The sequence below is a fragment of the Rhinolophus ferrumequinum genome, chromosome 7 (genome assembly GCF_004115265.2).
Source record: "Rhinolophus ferrumequinum isolate MPI-CBG mRhiFer1 chromosome 7, mRhiFer1_v1.p, whole genome shotgun sequence".
NCBI classification, from domain to species: domain Eukaryota; kingdom Metazoa; phylum Chordata; class Mammalia; order Chiroptera; family Rhinolophidae; genus Rhinolophus; species Rhinolophus ferrumequinum.
The window spans coordinates 68149142-68170476 of NC_046290.1; the positions used below are offsets into that span (position 1 = coordinate 68149142).

The 21335-nt window shown below is 34.3% G+C and overlaps 1 protein-coding gene and 1 pseudogene across 1 annotated transcript in view; one reads left to right on the forward strand and one right to left on the reverse strand.

The window, feature by feature from the left end:
• The window catches only part of SLCO4C1 (solute carrier organic anion transporter family member 4C1), a 48696-nt gene that overhangs the window by 8916 nt on the left and 18445 nt on the right, over positions 1 to 21335 (reverse strand). Inside the window, exons 3-9 of the mRNA XM_033111278.1 lie at positions 10792 to 10974; positions 9433 to 9529; positions 7817 to 7938; positions 6460 to 6575; positions 5602 to 5746; positions 5012 to 5207; positions 1246 to 1399 (exon numbers count right to left, since the gene is read on the reverse strand). Coding sequence (XP_032967169.1) covers positions 1246 to 1399; positions 5012 to 5207; positions 5602 to 5746; positions 6460 to 6575; positions 7817 to 7938; positions 9433 to 9529; positions 10792 to 10974 — 1013 coding nt within the window. The remainder of the gene's footprint in view (positions 1 to 1245; positions 1400 to 5011; positions 5208 to 5601; positions 5747 to 6459; positions 6576 to 7816; positions 7939 to 9432; positions 9530 to 10791; positions 10975 to 21335) is intronic.
• On the forward strand, positions 11159 to 15716 carry LOC117025070 (aurora kinase A-like; annotated as a pseudogene).

A 21335-nucleotide genomic window follows, 5' to 3' on the forward strand; every position in this document is an offset into this window, starting at 1 on the left:
AGTATTTTTTAAAGGTCTTGTACCCTCAACTCCATCCTTACTATAAATCTTTTTATTAGGATGGTGCGAAAGTTATTGCGGTTTAAAAGGTTAAAAATAATTGCAAAAACCGCAATTACTTTTGCACCAACCTAATACATGTTTAAAGCCTCAACAAAGCCAGACCAGAGCCAGAGAAGTCAAAGGGAAGTGGTGCATTTATTGTTCTAAAGGCCAGAGATGCATCTAGGTTAACACACCTCTGAAATAAGCCTTAACCACTCTTAAGAGAGCACATAATCCGGTCACCTCTCACACAATCTTCCTTAGGTTCCCTCCTTAATATCAAATGCATAAAAGAAGCTGCAAAACTGTTAGTCTCCAGAGCATTTGTGATCTTGCTCCCCTGCAAGATCTGGTCAGCATATGTGGTCAGTTTGGCTCAAATAAACTCATGAAAATTCTCTACAGGTTTAGATGTTCTTACGTTGACAATTTGATCCCAAGGCTCTTAAGTTCAGCTAAGATGAAATCTTTAGATTGTAGATGAAGTAGAATAAAATTGTATTGGATCTCTTAATCTATTTAACTTCTTTAAAAGAAATCATTTCTAGGTTAACTGATATGCATTCTAACGCAGAATTAAAAGGAAATTTGTATTTGAGAATGAGTTAATGATTTGGATATTTTTTTTAAAAATCCATCCATCATGCATCAAATAAAAGCAACAAATATTTATGATGTTTTTATTATATACACTGTACTTAGTAAGAATAGGAGAAGTTACCTGACTTCAAGGGGCATAAAGTGTAGTTGAGAAAAATTAAAACAATGTAAGAAGGCAAATATTATTTCACTATTATAATAGAATTGATATTACAAAGATGTATGTAACTGCAAAATTGAATTTTCAACAGTAATTGAACCTGAGGTATAAATGAAGAATCTTTTTCAGTTGGAGTGGTCAGGGTTTGTTTGTTTGTTTGCTTTTTAATTAAGGTAAGAACATTTAACATGAGATCTACCCTCTTAACACATTTTAAGTGCACAATACATAATTGTTGACTATAGATACAATGTTGTACAGATGTCTAGAGCTTATTCATCTTGCTTGACTGAAACTCTCTGCCTGGCTTCTGAAAAGAGGAGGTGGGCCAGGAACTGAAAAAGAATAGGCACTCTATAACTCCACTGATGAGATCAAGAAGGCCATCCATAAATATACAAACACATTGCCTCTTTAAGGTAAAGTAGCACACAAGTTACCTTTGGCTGCATTTCTGGAACAGAATTTTTACAACCTGCAAAGCAGGGAGAAAAATATTGGACTCCGTCTCTTCCACAGACAGGATAATAATATGATCGCATGCAGTTACAATTGGCATTACAAGAAGTAGTCAAGTTTCCCAGGTCTCCTGTCCTGTCAACAAGAAATGAAAGATGGGCAAATTATCTATGTTATCACTTTTAATGAACAGGTCAGAAGCATTGTTATATCTTGCCATGTAGTCATTTATTCACTCACTGGACATATACTTAATTATTGAACAAAAAAACAAATAAAATGCCTGCCTTTTCACATAGAGAGTGATTTCTTGGAGAAGAGAGAGGCAGTAGAAACAATAATTATATAATACAGTGTCTGTCAGTGACAAGAAAAATAGCAGACTAAGCAAATATAACAGAGTTTCTCATTTGATACCAGATAACTCATTGTGGTGGGGGGAGGAGCTGGTTCTGTGGATTGTAGGATGGTTAGCAGCATCCTGGCCTCCACCCACTACATGCCAGAAGCATCCCCTTGGGTTGTGACAACCAAAATGTCTCCATACATTGCCAAATTTCCCTGGGGTACAAGCAAAATTTTAAACCTGGAAAGATGAATACAAACATGGTGTTGAACGTATTCATTTTATCAATGGAAAAACTGAGTCCCAGAGAGATTAAATTACTACTTTTCTTTCTTTGCCAAATATACTCCTCGTTCCCTGACTCAGTGTTGTTCCATGCTGCCCTTAATAGGAGGAAACACCTTTGATAATATAAAGGGTTACCCTAAGCAAAGATACTTTTCCAGTTCTTTATTTATTCATTCATTCATTCAGCCAATATACTCGAATATTGAGTAAGTGCTAGCCTCCATTCTAGGTATTGGGAAAACACAGCTGACTAAGGTATTCACTGTCCTCAAAGATTTCACAGTCTAAGAGTAGAGATGGACAGATAATTATAGACTAATATGGTGAGTGTGCTTATAGATATCTACACAGTGTATTTGAGAAGCACTGGGGAATGACACTTAAAACAAACCAAAGTTAGCCAAGAGGGTCTGAAGGAACTACTACTGCCTGAGATGAGTCTTAAAAGATGAGTAAGAGTGTACTGGGTAAATGGGGAAGATGAAAGGTACTTCCGAGAAGCTGGTAGAAAGACATAAAGGTGAGAAATAGCATCCTATATGGAGAAATATGAACGTTGCCTGAAGCATAGAATGTAGGAAATATAGCTAGAGAGGAGTCAGACACCAGCTTGTTTTAGGGCCTTATGGGCCTTGTTAAAAACAATGGTTTTTAACCTATTTTGAAAAGGTAATCAAAGTATTTTTAGACTGGAAAATGACATTGTCAGAAGCTATTTTAAAGAAATAATTCTAGGAGTTATACAGAATACGAATTTGAAAGAAGGGGACCAGTTACAATACCCCAGACTAAATTATGATGATGTATAGGAGAAGTAAAATAGAACATTTCATTATAGCAAACAGATTGAGAAATATTTTGGACGTAGAATAAGTAAGATTTGGTGTTTGATTGATTGAAGATGAAAACAGGATGGAAGAGTCAAGAGTGATTCTTGGTGTCTCACTTGACATTTTGGTGGAATAGATCTAGCTTTGAGAAAGAGATGATGGGTATGGTTTTAGACATGCTGAGATTAAGAGTCTCAAATTTGGTGAGGAAATTTGGCCTGGAGCTAGATATCTTAATATCTATTTACATACATATGTAGCTGAAACCATGCGAATGATAAGATCAACCATCTAATGAGTGTAGAATGAGAAGTGTACAGAAGTCTTGGGAGTCCATTCACTTCATGAATACATAGTTGAGCTCCAATTATGTGCTAGTGGAAATATATCTAAAAGAAATAAAGAGATAGATAGAGATGGAGATGGAGATGGAGATAGAGAAAAGGAGAAAGGGAGGAGAAAAAGGGAAAAAAGGAAAAAAAGGAAGGGAGGGATAAAAATCCTACGCAACTATGAAACTAACTAACTTTCTTGCACTGGGTGTCAAAAACAAAAAATGAGTGACTTACCTAAGTATTAGAAGATAATAACTGTTATTTTAGAAAATGATATTTAAGGTGGAGAACAGAAGTTCGTGAAAGAAATAGATTAAAGAATAGAAAGCAAACTGGAAACAAATCAGTAAGGAGTCTGAAGGAGAGGGTGATCCAAGGGTAAATTCTAAGAAATTCTTCACTCTGCCTAGAGTCTCTTCTGCTTCTAATCTATTCCACAGTCTGTCGCTAGATGTCTTTTTTATCAAGCACGATTCTATTCACAAAAGCACACATAACAGTCAGTCTCTGCCAACAACTGGTTTACAATATGATCAGAAATAAGGGGACAAGAGAAAAAAACTATCCCTGCAACTCTACAAATAGCCTCTAAACAATGATTTTTAAAATCAAATATTCCAACATATAATTATCATATTATTGATAAATGATTACTGTGGACATGAAATCATAAGACAGTATGATGCAAACTACAATAGAAACAAAGAAATATAGCATATATTCCTTATTATCAAAAGTCGGTCACTTAGTCTATATACTTGATAAAGTTTTACTTCATGAGGTAAAGGGGAAACTATTATTAGAAAAATAGCCAATTCTCGCAAAGTTTATTAAATTCTCTTACTATATACATATTCATTTTTAAATATATAAAATATTTTAAATTTCAAAAATTTTAAATGTGTGTTTATACACACACATATGTATATATAAGAAACATATTTATCATAAATAGAATTTAAACATTAATTTCGTATTTGAATCCAAACTATTATTCTATAACGAAAACAAACACTAGACAATAGTTTAGTGGTTGTCAGAGGGTAAGAGGGAAGAAGGGTGGCAGATGAGGATAACGGGATCAAATATATGATGATGGAAGAACTGACTCTGGGTGGGGAACACACAATATGATACCATGTTTCCCCAAAAATAGACTGGGTCTTATATTAAAGTTTGCTCCAAAAGATGCATTAAAAGTTATGTTCAGGGGATGTCATCCTGAAAAATCATGCTAGGGCTTATTTTCTGGTTCGGTCTTATTTTCTGGTTAGGTCTTATTTTCGGGGAAGCACAGTATATTGACGGTGTTTTACAGAATTGTACACTTCAAACCTATGTAACTTTACTAACCATTGTCACCCCAATAAACTTAAAAACAAACAAACAACAGACGAAATCCTACATATTCCTACATATATGTAAAGTTTTATTTGTTTGTTTGTTTTTAGTTTAAGTAATGACATCTTATTAAAAGTTGGATATTTATTCAGAGAGCAGTTAAGGAGCAACTCTTCCGTACTTCGTACTATGCTTAGGAATACAAAGATAAATATAGCAGAATCTTTGCCCTGAGTGATTCAAATCCTATGGAGAATTTCACATTATATATTTCTACTGATTTAAATTTTAAAAAATGGAGATGCCTCCCTACGGTGAAATTCTCATATTAGATGGGTTGGAATGGGCTAGAAGAGAAATTAAAATGAAGCTTGTCTGAGGTGATAATAATCATTGTTTTATCGGCTTTTAGAAGTTCATGTTTACTGTAGAAGTTCATGTTTACTGGATGACTTCTTGTCCTTCTGACTTGTAAACATGTTACTACCTATAACTGGTTTGTCCATTAAAAAAAATACCCAGTCTCTCATAATTTTATCATATACTTAGAAATACACATAATTTATTACTCTGATATTAATATCAAAAAGCATTGAAATATATTTACCCATTATATGATTCAGACACACCAGCAAATGGCTCGTTTTCACAGTTGGCATAAATAAATACAAAAGACAGCATAAGTCCAATTAAAGATGAGAAACAAGCAAACTTCATTGCCTTTTTACATGCCATTTTGAATTTTGAAACAAGGACACCACCTAAAATCTGACCAAGAGCAGCTCCGGGAATTAAAACAGCCCCTAATGAGAAACAAGACACAGACAGTGAGAAAACTTACAAATACACCCACTAATTCATACCAACAATTGGAAAATCAAAAGCAAACACCACCTTGGTTTTAACGTATGAAAGTACTCGTGATTTAGAAGCATATGAATAAATTACTTAGTTATATTAAGAGATTAATAGAAATGTTTTAAACATTATGATTTTTATATATATATATATATTATATGGCCTCTGTATAAGTTCATACAAGATTGTCTAATGTCAGAAAATCAGGAATGTTAATCAAATCAGGATAAAGTTTAATTTCAAGGAGTGGATTATCTTAAATTATATGATATTCTAATAAGTATTTAGTGTGGTACTATAAAATTATCACATTAAGTTAGAACAAAGAAAATGTTTTACCTCCCAGGATAGCTGCAAAACTGGATGACAATCCAAATTGACTTTCTATAAATTTAGGTAAAAATGTAGCAAATCCAGTAGTAACTAAGGCTTCGGAAGACGTTGATATCACTAAACACATAAAGACAGTATTCCTCATCAAATTCTAAAGAAAAAATACAGTTCACCAAATGAATAACTATGATTATACTGCAAAATGCAGCATTAGAATGGTAGCATGATGAAATGGCAAATGTATGGGAGAGGAGGAGGAAGAGTTGAAAGGTGAGATGAAATGGAGTAAAAACATTTTAAGACTTTCATTTAGGAGAAAAAAATTTAACAAGAAAGTAAATGATTTCAAATCTTGAAAAGCTAAAATTATAAACCCCTTCATGTACAAAACTTTTGTGATGCTAAATAGAATCCTTTTCTGATGAGTTCAAATAAAATAAAACAAAATCCATTTGTTTCTTTAATCTCAAATTCAAACCAAGAAACCACTAACCACCACTGCTTTCACAAGTGAAAGATATTGGTTTGGCATTTTCAACTATATATTTACAACTCAGTGATAATTCATCAATCCGTTACATAAGGGAAATGGCATAGTGCTAATGAGGAACCACTGAATATTGATATTGCCAGTAACTCATGTTCTTTCAACCATTCCACTCTGGCCTGGTTTTCATTTAGTCAAAGTGCAATAAAATTAAGTCTGAAGAGTTGTTTACAAGAGCTAGAATAATAGTAAATAAGCAAACAAGAGTACCTTATGAAAATATTTGTATGTGTGTGTGTATATATATATATATATATATGTAATATATACATATATCTACATATATGTGTGGGGGGGTATGAACAGTGTTATTTTACCTTTAGAGCAACTGGAAAATCTTTAAAACTTTTTCCAAAATTCTCATCTGTGTATTGTATGGAACTATTATTCTGATGAGTCTGGCAAGTTTTTCCTTCTTGAATTTTTGCTGTACCTAAAAAAATCATAAATGTACTTGCTCTATCACTTCATTCTTCATTTTTTAAAATGCTTACTTTTCAGCTAACACACACTTTTTTAAAATGCTTACTTTTCAACTAACACACACTGCTACAAGTAAATAAATTCTATAACATAACAAGCCAGTTCCTCTGTTTGTCAACAAAATTGTACCAATATCTATATCTGTAATCTGGCAGTCCTAGAGCTAATGTTATTGTCATTAACTAAGGAAGTTTCAACCAGTCTAAAAATTAAGACGGAGACAATTTTGCTCCAATCACATAGTTATTCTCTTTATTTGAAATCTCTTAAAAATGTTTCTTCCTATCAAATGGTTCTCTTTCTCATCCTTTATGAACAGAGTATGTTTGAGGCTTTTTTCCTTTACTCTCTTTAATTCTAACATGCTTTGCAGATGAAATAATATTTACCATTTATTACCAGGTCCTTTTGATTTTTAATAATGGTACTTTGAGTAAATATGAGAAAACAGTCAAAATATGGAATCATAAGGTGGAAAGCCCAGGGTAGAAAGAAATCAATAGGTCCACCTACTTCTACTCCACCAACTTTTCTTTTGCCCATTTCTAAAAATTAATTATCTATCCTGTTTCAGATACTAGAAGCAACCAACTACCTTGAGCCTGGAGAAAAATACTTCTATAGCTATATATTTGAACTACATGATTACACAGAAGCAAAATCTCACAGAGGAAGAAATGGATATCCTTTTCCATTAATCTTTTATTTCTTGGACAGACTGTCTAGTATTGGAATATGGTGAAAAATGAGTATGCTAGAGCATGACTTTGGTGACAATTGAAAAAGAAAGTACTTCTACTTTCAATAATAAATAATTAACATCAATTAACAGATTGGCTCTTAAAGTTAGTGATTAACTGAATACAAACTAATAATTTAAAATATATCGTATATTACATATATACATTAATCAGGATTCCAGATAACACATAAAAAACAAGTTTAGTGAATATATAGTAAGGGGATTAATATGTACATGTTTATTGATTATTAACTGAAAATAAAGGAAGACCATGAATATTAACAACGCTACCCAATATTTCCTAAAATAAAGACAGATACTAAAAAGTTTACATAGGCTGAGATTCTATAAAACAATGAATTTTCTAGGGTTCTTATCAATCATATGGAAAGCAACACTTGGCCTACAAGTGGAATAAAACTCCCTGGTTTTAAGGAAAACATGTTTACCTGGTAAATGTTTTGGAAAGCAGGAAAAAGGTATTATCAAAGACCAAGCAAAGAGCCACGCCAGAAGAAATCCAATCCACCACGCCCCCAGCCATCGTGGATCATCCTCAGTGATATCAGTGCTGTATGATAGGAAAACAAAACGTCAAAGTCAACTCTACCTTGTTAATTAAAACTCAAGGGCATATATAGGGGAATATTATTAGAATATCCAAAATTTTAAGTGAAGCCATTGTGATGAAAAAGACAATGGATAGCAGGCATAAACAAGAGCTATGAGAATAATGGTTTGCAAAGTATTTCAAAACGACAAATATGGAATACAAGTTTAAAATATTTAATAGTAAATATAAGTATGTTGAATATTCGAAAGCATACACAGAATTTCTGAACATTCTTTAACTTTGGCTAACTTTTTCTACTTTACATCTTCTTTACATGTATTTACATTTATATTAAATACATCTCACAGAAAATAATTGATCTATCTATGTTAAAAGCCCATACACTGTACTTCAATTATAGTATTCACTTAAATGTAAAATTCTTTTTAAAGTAACGTATTGTTTTTTACAATGGTTTTCATATTTTTATATCAAACGCTCTTTCCAAAAACACACCACCCCTACAACTTATGTAACTCTCCACTGAAATTAAAATGTCCTTTCTTAAAAATCCAGCTATTACATTGTTTTGTACACCTGAAACTAATAAAATTTTTTTGTTTTTAATCCAGCTATCTGTTTCAAGGGCTTCCTCTGCACATCTTTTTATATAGTCTCTAAAAGATTAATCTAGGACTGACAGTTCATATGACAAATCCAATACCCATAATTACATATTCATTGTTCACAGTCATGCAATGACTATGTCGTTACTATACAAGCATTGTGTAGTTACGATTCCCAGTGGATAAAGGAGGAAAATATGGCCTTACCAACGGTCACTAACTTCTCAATTCAGGAAAAGGAGAAGGTGATTCAGTGGTTAAGAGGGGGGTTTTGGAGTCAAAAAGATCTACATTGATTTATGTCTTTGCCACTTACCAAACTGTGTGCATCAACTACCTTAAAGAATTATTAGGAGGGTTAAATAAAAATGTCATGTAAAATAAGGTAACACAAAAAAACCTATGTTGTCTAGAACATAGTATGGGACAAATAACCATTACCTATTACTATCCTTCGTAACCACACAATTGTGATCTCTATTACATTATCAGAACTACTACAGAACTTAGTCTGAGAATCATAGACTCTTGAGACTCTTCAAGCTATCTACCTCTAGGTAAATCTACTGAAACCATAACTAATTTATACTAAAGTCTTCCTTTGAACAATGTATGGGGACCTATATGTGTATTTTGAAAAAATTCACTAGGTGACTATTAATCATCCTTATTTATGAATAAAGGCATTATACTTAGAGATGGTGTGACATTAATTCATGAAGAAATGCAGCCAAAATGTTATATAAAAATTGTATGTATTTAGTTTTGTTTCCTGAAAATTCCCTCACATTATCCGGAGAAAATACTGTGAAAATGTTCTGTCTGTGATGTTAACATTACTTAAATGCAATATATTTAAATAAAACAAAAATAGATATTGCCTTGCCTTTGTCCCAAACCAGCATCAATGTACATGGTTAACAGCTGTCCTCCCAACACATAGCCAATAGCAGGGCCTAATATTGACATAGAATAGCCAATACCTAGAAAAAGAACAAAGACATGGAAAATGGTCATCTGTACAACTTTGCTTTGTATGTCTAAAATTGTGAAGAAAGACAAATATTTTACTGTAGAAAAATTGAAATTATGAAAATTACACATATTTTCACTAAAAAATATCATTGGAATAGTATCACTTGTAAAATCCAAGAGCTGAAAACATATAATTTAATATGGAAGTTGTTAGACTTTAATAATAATTGCAATAAACCCAATAATTATAAAATGGAAAGTTATACCATCTTAATTGGCAGCAGGGGTAGTACATCTACTATTATCCTTTACGGATGGTGATAATAAATATTGTTTAGAATTCTTATGGAAGAAAACAATGTGGAATAAAAAGCCTTTTGCACTCTATACATACTCCAAAAGCATTCTTTATTTTTCTCTACAGTAGCTAGTAAAAACTTGCATCTGGTCATTTGTTTGTTTTTTAAAAGTAAACGATTAAACACTGCTCTTAGTCAATCTTCCATTTTTACTTACAGCAGAATTAAACTGACCTTATTTCTCTCAGATATTTAAAAATTCACCACATATAACTTTTTAATTGTTGCAAATTAAGCCCTTATAAGACTCTGAATCAGTGGGCACCCTGAGCTTGGATTCCCAGCCTCCAGGACTGTAAGAAATACATTTCTGTTTTTTATAAGCCAACCAATCTATGGTATTCTGTTAAAGCAGTCCAAATGGACTAACACAGTCGTCTTGTTAGCTCTACCTTGCAGGAACATGAGGGAGGGAATTTAAGAGAAACTTAAGTACCAAAAATTAGGTCAAGAGGAAAAAAAGTCGAGTCGTGTATCAAAAAGGTTTATCTGAAATGGAAAACTCCATAGAGTGTCTGGGTACTATCTTGAGTTTCTTTTGTTGACTCTAGTCAAGTAGGATGTAGAAATCACACAGAATGACAGAGCCCAGTCTCCACACCCTGTGTAAATTAGCGTGGAATTCAAGCAATCTAGACAGTCTACTAGTTGAATTGCATTTCCTGGAAGGCTGGCATGTCCAGAACAGGAAATAGAGCAGTATATTAACAAAACTCTGAACCAAATTTAACTGAAGGACATGATATGTCAGTAAATAATTAAACAAAAAAGTAGTATTGCATTTATCTCATGGAAACACGTAGGAAATTACAGTGAACTTTTTAATAAGCATATGGTATGCTTTACTTATAAATTAAACAAGAAATAAGATGAAATGATACTGAGACATTTATATTACAGAGCAAACTTACCTATGTAGAGAGAAGATTTATGTGTGGGCACAGAATCATCAATAAAGGCTGTTCCTAGTGTATAGAGAGGAGTTCCTCCTGTTCCCATCAAAAGTTGTCCGAAGATGAAGACATACAAGTAGGTAGAAAGTGAAGAACTAGAAGAAGTACAACTGGTTGTATTCCTTGTTGCCAAGCAAGTATCTTTGGAAGGGGAAAAGATAAAATTACAAATATATAGAAATTTAGCTAATAATTTAAATATTTATCTTTACAAATTATACTTGCTTAACATAACCTTCTTTATTTCTTTCAATCACTTCACTTTGACTATATTTAACTATTTTAAAATACATATATTACTAAAGATAATTTATGACATATTACCATGTTGAAATCTAAAAAATATAGAATGAAACTGAGAAACAATACTTTAAGAATCAAACTTAACAAGTTTTCAGGTAAATTAATATAAGCCCCATTGAAGCAAGTGGTGCTAGGCAAGGATAGTTTTTAAAGTGAATTAAAAAAAACAAACAAAAAACAAAAAACCTAGCCATTTTTTTCCCAAGTCATAAATGCAATATAACTACTATAATGAATTTATCAATCAACATCTTATTGATTTGAAAAGTGTACTTGGGTTATAAGATATTTTGGATAAAACAGCAATTCTCAATATTTACCACAAAACAGTAATATTGGAAGGTATGTCTATTTTTTTACAGCTCAAACTATTTTATTAACTTTAGTTTTTTGAAACAATCTATGGGTCTATAGAATATTCTTCTGAGTATCATCAAAGGAAAAATAATTCTCTTTAAATTTGATTAAAATCTTCTTAAAAATCAGATTCAAATGCTGGGTAATATAGAAAATCCGTATTACCTAAACTCATCTGATAATGTTAAAGAACAAAGTCACTTGTTAACAATATATTCCCAGCCCTTTCCCTTTGAATCTGGTGTAGTATCAGGAATTTTCATTTTAACAATGGCCTCAGCTAATTCTACTGTCATTTCCTTAATATCAGATCGAGACTCATTATTTCCTGACCGATGAAATAAGTAAAGTACCAATCCTGAATATTCTTTAACTGGTTCATGGTCATCAAATTTTCAGATGAAAATTTTATGCATTAAATATGTAAATTAATAATATACCTTATAATATTGCATATATTCATGTTGTAAGAGGTTGATAAATATTTTGGAGGATACTTTGTATTTATAAGTGAACTAGGTCAGTATTATTTATTTTACCTACCTGGCCATGTCAGACATTTGAATTATATAATTCCTGGTTTCAATATTCAATTTCCTGTAGGTAGTAGATTAGACTAACAATCTCATTATTTGATACACTGCAAAACTGAACATACATGTATTTCTTAGTTTACTATTTGTTTCCTATTTCTTTCTTACAATAGGTAAACTGCCATTTTTTATAATAGGAAAGTATCTTTTTGTAGTAATCTAGTAGACTTTTTTTTTTTTTTTGGCTATAATGTTATTTTCAGAGCAGGTGAGTGGACCCATTTAAATGTTCATTTAAAGAGGTTTTCTTTGTTTGTTTGTTTGTTTTTGTGTGTGTGTGTGTGTGTGTGTGTTTAAGATTTTTTTTATTTGGGGAGGGGAACACGACTTTATTGGGGAACAGTGTGTACTTCCAGGACTTTTTTTTTCCCAAGTCAAGTTGTTGTCCTTTCAGTCTTAGTTGTGGAGGGCACAACTCAGCTCCAGGTCCAGTTGCTGTTGCCAGTTGCAGGGGGCGCAGCCGACCATCCCTTGCGGGAGTCGAAGAATCGAACTGGCAACCTTGTGGTTGAGAGCCCACTGGCCCATGTGGGAATCGAACTGGCAGTCTTCAGAGTTAGGAGCATAGAGATCTAACCGCCTAAGTCACCGGGCCAGTACTCTAGTAGACATTTTGATTATATGAGTATTCTGTCAGGTTTTGATGAATTTTTGTTGTTGTTGTTGTTTTTTCCCAGAGGAAGTAATCCATGAGATTTCAACATGCTTTTGTAAATAAATTTTAAGTAGCACAGAAGACTATCAAGAGAAAACAAAACTCTTCCTTACCCCTGCCTGCCTCCAATTTATGCCCTTCCATGTAACTCAGATGAAGGTAATGACCCATTAATATTTCCTTTTATCATTTTGCAGACATTCTTCTCACATATTCACATGTTTTATATCCATTTACTTTTTTACACAAGTATGATCATACTAAACACACTATTCTTATATCCAACAACTTCCAGTTTTCACATATAATATCCTGGACATCTTTGATGTTGGAACTTGAAGCTGTATTTAAATTTCTTTGTTAGCACTATTATATTATTTCACAGCATAAATGTCCTATGATTTATTTACCTAGCCCACAATTTATATTTAATAGTTAGTAATATAACATATGAAACTATTCTATATGATAGTTTAATTATGGATAATTGCACTATGCATTTGTCCAAATCCACTGAACTTTACAGTACAAAGAGGGAAATTTAATATATACATTGTTTTAAAAATCACTTAAGACGTCAAAAGATTCCAGGATTAAATGCAGAACATGACAAAAGGATCTAACTGTAAGACAAATGTATGAAACAACCTTACTACAGACGGTGGGGGTAAGGATGCTGATCTAAGTAACTTTGGAAATGAGTGGAGTCTGCAAGACTGCAGGCAAAAGGAACTGCACATCATCACTGTATTCTAGATGATAAAGTTATTTCCCATTCTCTAATTAAAGGGCCTCGTGGAGAAATGGTTGATTCTAGGTCTGGAGCAGGAAATATACAGGATGAGCCTGGATCATTTCATACTGCCGGAAAGTAAGTGATCAAAACAAACAAAAAACCCAATGATGGAGGTGTGCCAAAGATACACAGGAGCCAACTGAAGGGACTCTGGTAGCCAAATATGGAATAATTTGAGCAAGAAAATAAATTATCATTGGAGCATAAGCCAAAGTATAAAGTATGTATCTATCCAACACGTTGAAAAATAAATGAATAAATAAAGAAGAAAGAGACAAATCTCTAGTATAGAGCAATGTCCACTAATTTATGTAGACACTCTACCCTCAAAGAGCTAGAGCATAGCACCCCACTTCTAAGGTGTAGGTACACATAATGACTTTCTTCCAAAGAGTATAATATGGAGAGTGGAAACAAAAAGAGTGACTTCACACTGGATTAACCTGAAAAACACTACCTCAGCCAGATGATCAAGGTCGTCATCAAGAGTGATATGTGATGTTGATAGCATATACCCCTGATACCATGTGATGAAAATGGCATTTTACCTGTGTGGTCCTCCCCAGAAAAACTCATAACCCCAGTCCAACCTAGGAAAAACATCAGACAAATCCCAACTGAGGGACAGTCTACAAAACATTTAACCAGTACTCCTTAAAACTGCCAAGGTCTTAAAAAAAAAAAAACTGAGACATTATCACAGCCAAGAGGAGTCAAGCAAGCATGACAACTAAATGTTAATATGGTATCCTGGATCAGATCCTGGAACAGACAAAGAACATTAGATAAAAATTAAGGAAATTTGAATAAATTTTGGAGTTCAGTTAATAAGTACAAACATTATAGATGATGTATCAATATTAGTTCATTAATCATAAGAACTGTAGGAGCCCTGGGAGGACTGGGCGGCTTTGGGTTAAAGGCAGGAGCCAACAGGCATCATCAACAAATCTAAAGAAAAACTGCATTTCAGGGTCTGTTAACAGTACAGTTCCACCTGGTGATGATCCAAAACGTGTTCTGGTAACTCTGCAATTTCCTTCTCAGCATCTGGTACTGCTGAGATGCTGGGGTTAGCCTCAGAGAGTCTTACGTCCTTCAAACTCCTCTCAGAGTGCTCCTTCACAAGCACAAAAGCTTGTTTCCAGCCATAAAGCCGGTTCAGAATCTGAAGCAGAAACAATTGCAGGCAACCAGTGTCCCTTGTCCCGTCTCCAGGCCAGTGAATAATACCCAAAAGAGTGATCAGCCCCTGCCACCAAGCCCTGGAAATAATTCTGAAAAGGAACTGGCATCAAAACAGAAAAATGAAGAATAAAAAAATAATAATAAAGTAAAATAAAATAAGACAAAAGGCTTTGGAAGATTCTGAAATTGTTCACCAGCTGGGTAAATGAAAGTTCGGTAACGCTTATTTGGCAAGAGAAAAACAAAGAAAGTTCATCCTGACTCTGAAAAGTATTATATGAAGCTCAACTGGAGAAAGCAGGAGTTGAGCATCAGCTGAGAAGAGAAGTAGAAATACAGTCCCATTTTAGGCACCCAAACATTCTCAGACTGTATGATCATTTCCATGATGGCACCAGAGTTTACCTAATTCTAGAATATGCATCTCTTATAGCTGTCTGTAGAGAACTTCAAAAACTATCCAGGTTTGATGAGCAGAGAACTGCTCCTTATATCACAGAATTGGCAAATGCTATCTTACTTTCAGTCAAAGAGAGTTATTCAAAGAGACCTTAAACCAGAGCATCTGCTCCTTGGATCAGCTGGAGAGCTTAAGAGGAAGATTTGGGGTGGGCCATACATGCCCCATCCACCAGAAGCACCACCCGCTCTGGCACCCTGGGCCACTTGCCCCCTGAGATGACTGAAGTCCGAATGCAGGATGACAAGGTGGATCTCTGGAGCCCTGGACTTCTTTGCTAAGGATTTTTAGCCTCCTTTTGAGGTAAGCACATACCAAGAGACCTACATATGAATACTGCTGGTTGAATTCACATTCCGTGACTTTGTAGTAGAAGGAGCCCAGGACCTCATTTCAGGACTGTTGAAGTATAACCCCAACCAGAGGCCAACCTTGAAAGAAGTACTCGAACACCCCTGGGTCACAGCAAATTCTTCAAAACCATCAAGCAGCCAAACAAACAAACAAAACAAAGAATCAACTACCAAGTGATCTTAACACAGTCACTGGGGGAGAAACCCATGAGCCAGGGCTGCTGGAACAGGCTCCTGTCAGAAAGAGGCTCCTGATATTACTGCTGACTGCCTCCCTGTGAGCCAGAGCGCTACAAATTGTTTTTGTGTTTTGGTTTTTGTTTTGTTTTGTTTTGTTTTTTTACTGAGCAGGCAGTATCTCAGCCTACTCATTCAGAAAGTTCCACTTTAGTAAACACAGCACTCTCAAGTGAAAGTGGCCATGAGAATCACGCTGATTTCACTGGTTTTATAATCTAGCGGCAGGGTTTGAGTGCAGCGCCCAGCAGCCCATTTGGAGTAAAGCGTCCTTGTGGAAGGTGAACCCCGAGTCAGCTGTGGGCCAAGCGGCCCCTTTGCCCTGACTCGATCACTCAAGAGCTACGCCGATGACCTTCCAACCGATAACCTTCCAAGTGAGTGTGTGTGTAACTTACTGTGTGGCTATGCTTGATGAAGCTGTCAGAATGAGGATGTGATTCTTTGAAATGTTAAAATAAAGATATATGTGTGGGGAAAAAAAAGAAATGTAGTATACAAAGTAAGATGTTAATAATAGGGGAAAATGGTTGTAGTGCATGTGGAAACTCTATACTATAGTCACAATTTTTCTGTAAATCTAAAACTTCTAAAAATCAAAAGTATTAAAAATATTTAAAGTATAGAATAAAACAACCCATTATAAATAAAGCCTTAAAATTTCATAAACATTAAAAAAAATTTAAAAAAAATAAAACTGTATAGCAGCAGATACTACTACTAAACAAATACTACTAGAGATGCAAAAATAGAAAAAGATAAAATGGACTTTAATTTTCATCTTCCTCACTCCGCGAGAGCAAATTGTTAAAAGTAAGCAAGAGGTAAACACTATAATCAGTAACTATGAATAATATCACAAAGGTATGACAAGATCACACCTTTGACTATGCTACACTAGCAAAAGGGATTCTCCTGTTAATTTAAGGTTACTGCTCAGTTGACTTTGAACTAGTCAGAAAGGTTGTCCTCAATCCAATCACATGAACCTTTAAAAGCAGATGTTTTCTCTAGCTGGTAGCAGCAGCAAACGTCAGAGAAATCTGAAGCAAAAGGAAATTCTATGAGCCATTGCTGACTTTTAAGGTGGGAAGGATTATGTGCCAAGGAATGTGGGAGCTTCTAGGTGCTGAGAGCGGCCCCACTGGTGATCAGCAAGGACATGGGGATTGTAGTTCAACAATTCCAAGAAACTGATACTTTTAACAGTTTTAATGAGTTGGGAAAAGGATTCTTCTCTAGAGTCTCAAATGAGAATGCAGCCAGGTAATACCTTGAGTTTGAGACTCTGAGCAGAGAACCCAGCTGAGCTGTGCCAGGCCTTCGACCCATAAAGATGGTAAGATAATATATTTGTGCTGTTTCAGGTTGTTAACTCTGCAAAATACGTTATGTAGCAATAGAAAACTAACACAAACATTTTATAAAATGCTGTCCAAAAAATAATTTACCTTATTAAAAGGTGAATAACAAAACGGAAAAGCAAATGACATGGCATAATACTCTTCAAAAAAAAAAATGTCACCATGATACAGACTTAAAAATTACCATATTGCCAAGCTTTAAAAAAAGTAATGAAAATAATTGTGTCTTAAAATCAAAAGCTGAAAGCAGGGATTTTATCATTATAGCTCAGGGCTGTCCAAACTTTTTTCAACGTTTTTCACCAAGGGCCGTATGCGGTAAAATACACAAACAGCCAGGCCACTCACTCGAGGTGAAGGACGTATTGCCTCACCTGGTTTATTTAAGTAAACTAAATATATTTTTGGAATTTGCTGCGGGCCAATTAACAATGGATTGCGGGCCACAGTTGGCCCGCAGGCCGCAGTTTGGACACCCCCGTTATAGCTCATAAATGTGGTGAGATTAGAGAAGTAAAAAAAATGGGCTGAAAGAACCCAGAAAAGACATGAAATTAAAAAAGAAAACTACCACATAAATAAAAATCATACTGGAATGGAGAGACTAGAGACTGTGAGAATTACAGGACAGACAGAACAGGTTTCAGAAATATGAATACAATTAAAGGAACAAAAACTAAGACTTAAAAGATTAGAGAGAAAATTTTAGAAATGAAATCCAAAGGAAATCAAACACATGTATAATCAATCAGAATAGAAAAAAACACATATATATTCAAAAGTAAAACTTTGGAAACTCTCCTAAAGTAAATGAAGACTGATCTGTAATTTTAAAAGGTATAGAGCATCCCAGAAAAATTTGTTTCAAGACTTTAAACAATAAGACATTCCCTTGTAAATTTATTAGATTTTAAAGATGAAAGACTTCTTTGAACAGTCAGCAAAAGAAAAATAGTCACATTATGCAGAAAGAAATGAAAAACACTTAGCTGGCCTCAGACTTCGCTACAGCAACATCAATCCCATAAAGACAGTAAAGGAATGACAAAAGGTAACCTGTGAAAGATAATGGGACTCACAAATTTTATACTCCAACTGTTATTTAAACATAAAGTCAAAAGACAAATATTTAAATACATTTAAAATGTCATAGACTTAATTTTTTCTGGAAAAATAATAAAAACTACTAGAGTATATTTCAGAGATGCCATGGGGACTTGAGGAAGTAATCATAAGTAATATTAAATAATTTAGTACATTACATCTGTTATAATTAGCTTTATAAAATAGCTAGATTTACTTGAAAATTCTGTGATATTATTAGTTGAGGAAACTTTTGAACCTAGAATTTCAACTTCTAATGGAACATTTATATACCTTTGCGAGGTATATAAATGTCAAATCACTATGTAGTTTTGTACACCTGAAACTAATAAAAATAAAATCCTTTAACAAAGAGTGAAAAGGTAAGAAAAAAACAAAATCGGACAAAATACTTTCAGCACTAATTTAAAAGCATGTGATTTGAGAATACACCACAAGAGGGACCTCCTATGTTGTTTATGAACATGGAGAGTTGCTAATAAAATTAAGGCTTAGAATTTCTCTTAATGGAAAAACCTGTTTCCAGTCATTTGCAGGAACTAAAGGCAAAATGGCAAAATAAAATTCAAAATAACACACCAGAATGTTTAGAAGTATCAATCCTCACCCCACTCAGAGACCTGCAGCCTACTCCTCTCCAGGCATTTAGCTTCAAAACCTGGAATTTAAAAGGTGCTATACTTTCCTCTGTGTCCATCCCGCTGCCAGGGCTAGGACAGGAAGCTCCAGTCTGAGATAGGGCTCCACACCCCCAGCCACTGTTTTCTGACAGTATTTCTAGGAGGTACCCAGGCCTTTTGAGAAGCAGCATCATTTCCTGGGAAACCAGGTCTGCCTAATTACCTGCATCAGGTACTTTGAAGTGGCCAACTTTAATCAAAAATAGCCTCTTTTCCACCCTTCCCAGGAAGTTACTGGAATGTTTCTCCTCGGCTCTACTTCCCATCTCCTAGTCACTGCTCTGAAAAAGGAGAAAGAGCTGTGCTTTTGCTTAAACTTGACTATTCCCAAGTCTAAACAGCATCTTCTAGTCTGAAGAGAGAGTATAGCTCATCCCTATGTCCTTCTCGTACAGTATAACCTCTCTCTGCTCACCTATCCTGTTACCAATCTTTCAAAAACCTTTCTTGCAAAACTGTACAGAATAAAACCTATCTTTGAGTTTTAGTGTCTGTAATGTGGGCCCCTCTATGCACAGGGCTCGGGGCAGGACCCTATTGTCCAGGCCTAAAGACAGCTGGTGGCAGAGAAAGCACGAAAAACACTGTTGCCAAAGGTCAGGAGCAACAGTCCGAAGCCCCGATTTCCCCTGCCTGAAACCAATATGGGAACCGGAGATGAGGTGGGTGGCAGCAAGGCCTTCTTGAGCTTCTGTCGTCCATAAAAATAGAAAAGGTAGGTGAGAAGAGGTTGCACAGGGAACGTCACAGACAATTCAGGACACCTTTGCAAGAACTGAAAGATGAGCGAGCCTTTGCTTGTGCCACCAACCTGCCTGGGATGCAGCCTGATCACTCAGCTCCTATGGGAACCTAACTGAGTCAATAAAGTGATTTTCAAAGGGAGCTATCATAGCATCCAAACAAAGATGTTGTAAGAAAGAACAACATACTTTTATTAAATTAAGATTAGGACATTTATCACACACACACACACAATTTCATGGAGCCAATGAAAAGTGTGAACACAAAGCAATTATTTATAGGGGAAGAGAGCAAAACAGAAGTGAAATAACTTAAAAAAGAAATGGTGAAAGAAAGAGATGAAACATATGCTGGCAGAATCCAGGAAAGATGTAAAAGGGAAAAATTAAAACCCCATAGAAATGAAGATAAAATTGAAGGGACACAAAGGTGAACAGACTGAAAAACATAGTAATAGGCATATATAGTATAGAAGTGAAAAAAGTGAGCATAATGAATGATGATAAAGAAAAAAAAAGAGGAAATGTTACACATATAGATAGATATAAATATAGACATATATACATACATATATGTATATGTGTACATATACATATATGTACATATATGTATGTACATATATGTACATATATACATATATGTATCTATATACATATATATATGGTATACATATATACATATATATGTATGTATATGGGCCAAAGGATATCATATGTACACATAGTTGAAGTATCTGAGGAAAAAAACCTAACATCATGGAATAAAATGCTCACAGATATAATTTAAGAAAATGTCCCTAAAATTAAAAAATATGTCTATGAATATATACTTCAACCTGCATAACTGGTGTCAGGGAAACATGACATGAACAGTCTTCACCAAGACATAGCTTAGACTGGATTTTGAAGAGAAACTCTGAATTGCATAGACATATGGACGATTGAGAATGTTCTTTGTAGAGAATACCAACAGGATACTGTATATCAAGTATCACAAACACTTCTAAAGGACTTCAGAATACTCAGGGGGACGGAGGCTATTGAGTACTTAAGTAACATAAGAATGGGATAAGAAATTCCAAAACAGGCAATGATCAAATTAGGAATGTACAAAGGAAAAACAGTGAAGTTACAAATACGAATGGCACCTTCTGAAAAAAACACTAACCTTGAACCACAATGAAATATATCCTATTTTATTCACATTGCATTGTTCTAACAATATGTATATTGTTCTAACTATATATAGATATATAGTTAGACTGTATGGTGCTTCTCAATACTCAAAACTTTCACATATATTTCCAAACCAAATCTTTACAATGACACTCTGCATTTTACGAATGAAGAAACTGAAGCCCAAAGTCACATTATGCATCCATAACCCAATAATCTGATTCCTATTCTTCTGATCCCCCAATGAACTTTGAGCTACAGTTTAATAAGCTGACCCATCAACTAACAAGGTATAAGGCATGGTTTCCCCAAGTATACTTTATGGAACCCTAGGCTTCTGAGAATTTCCATGAACAAAAGGGTTCAAATTAGTTTGAAAAACTCTGTACTCTATTCTTGCACCTCTCCTCTTAAACAATAATATGCATGCATTTATATGTAATATGATTAAGTTTTATACATCATCCATCAGATATTCAAGTTACTGTTTTCC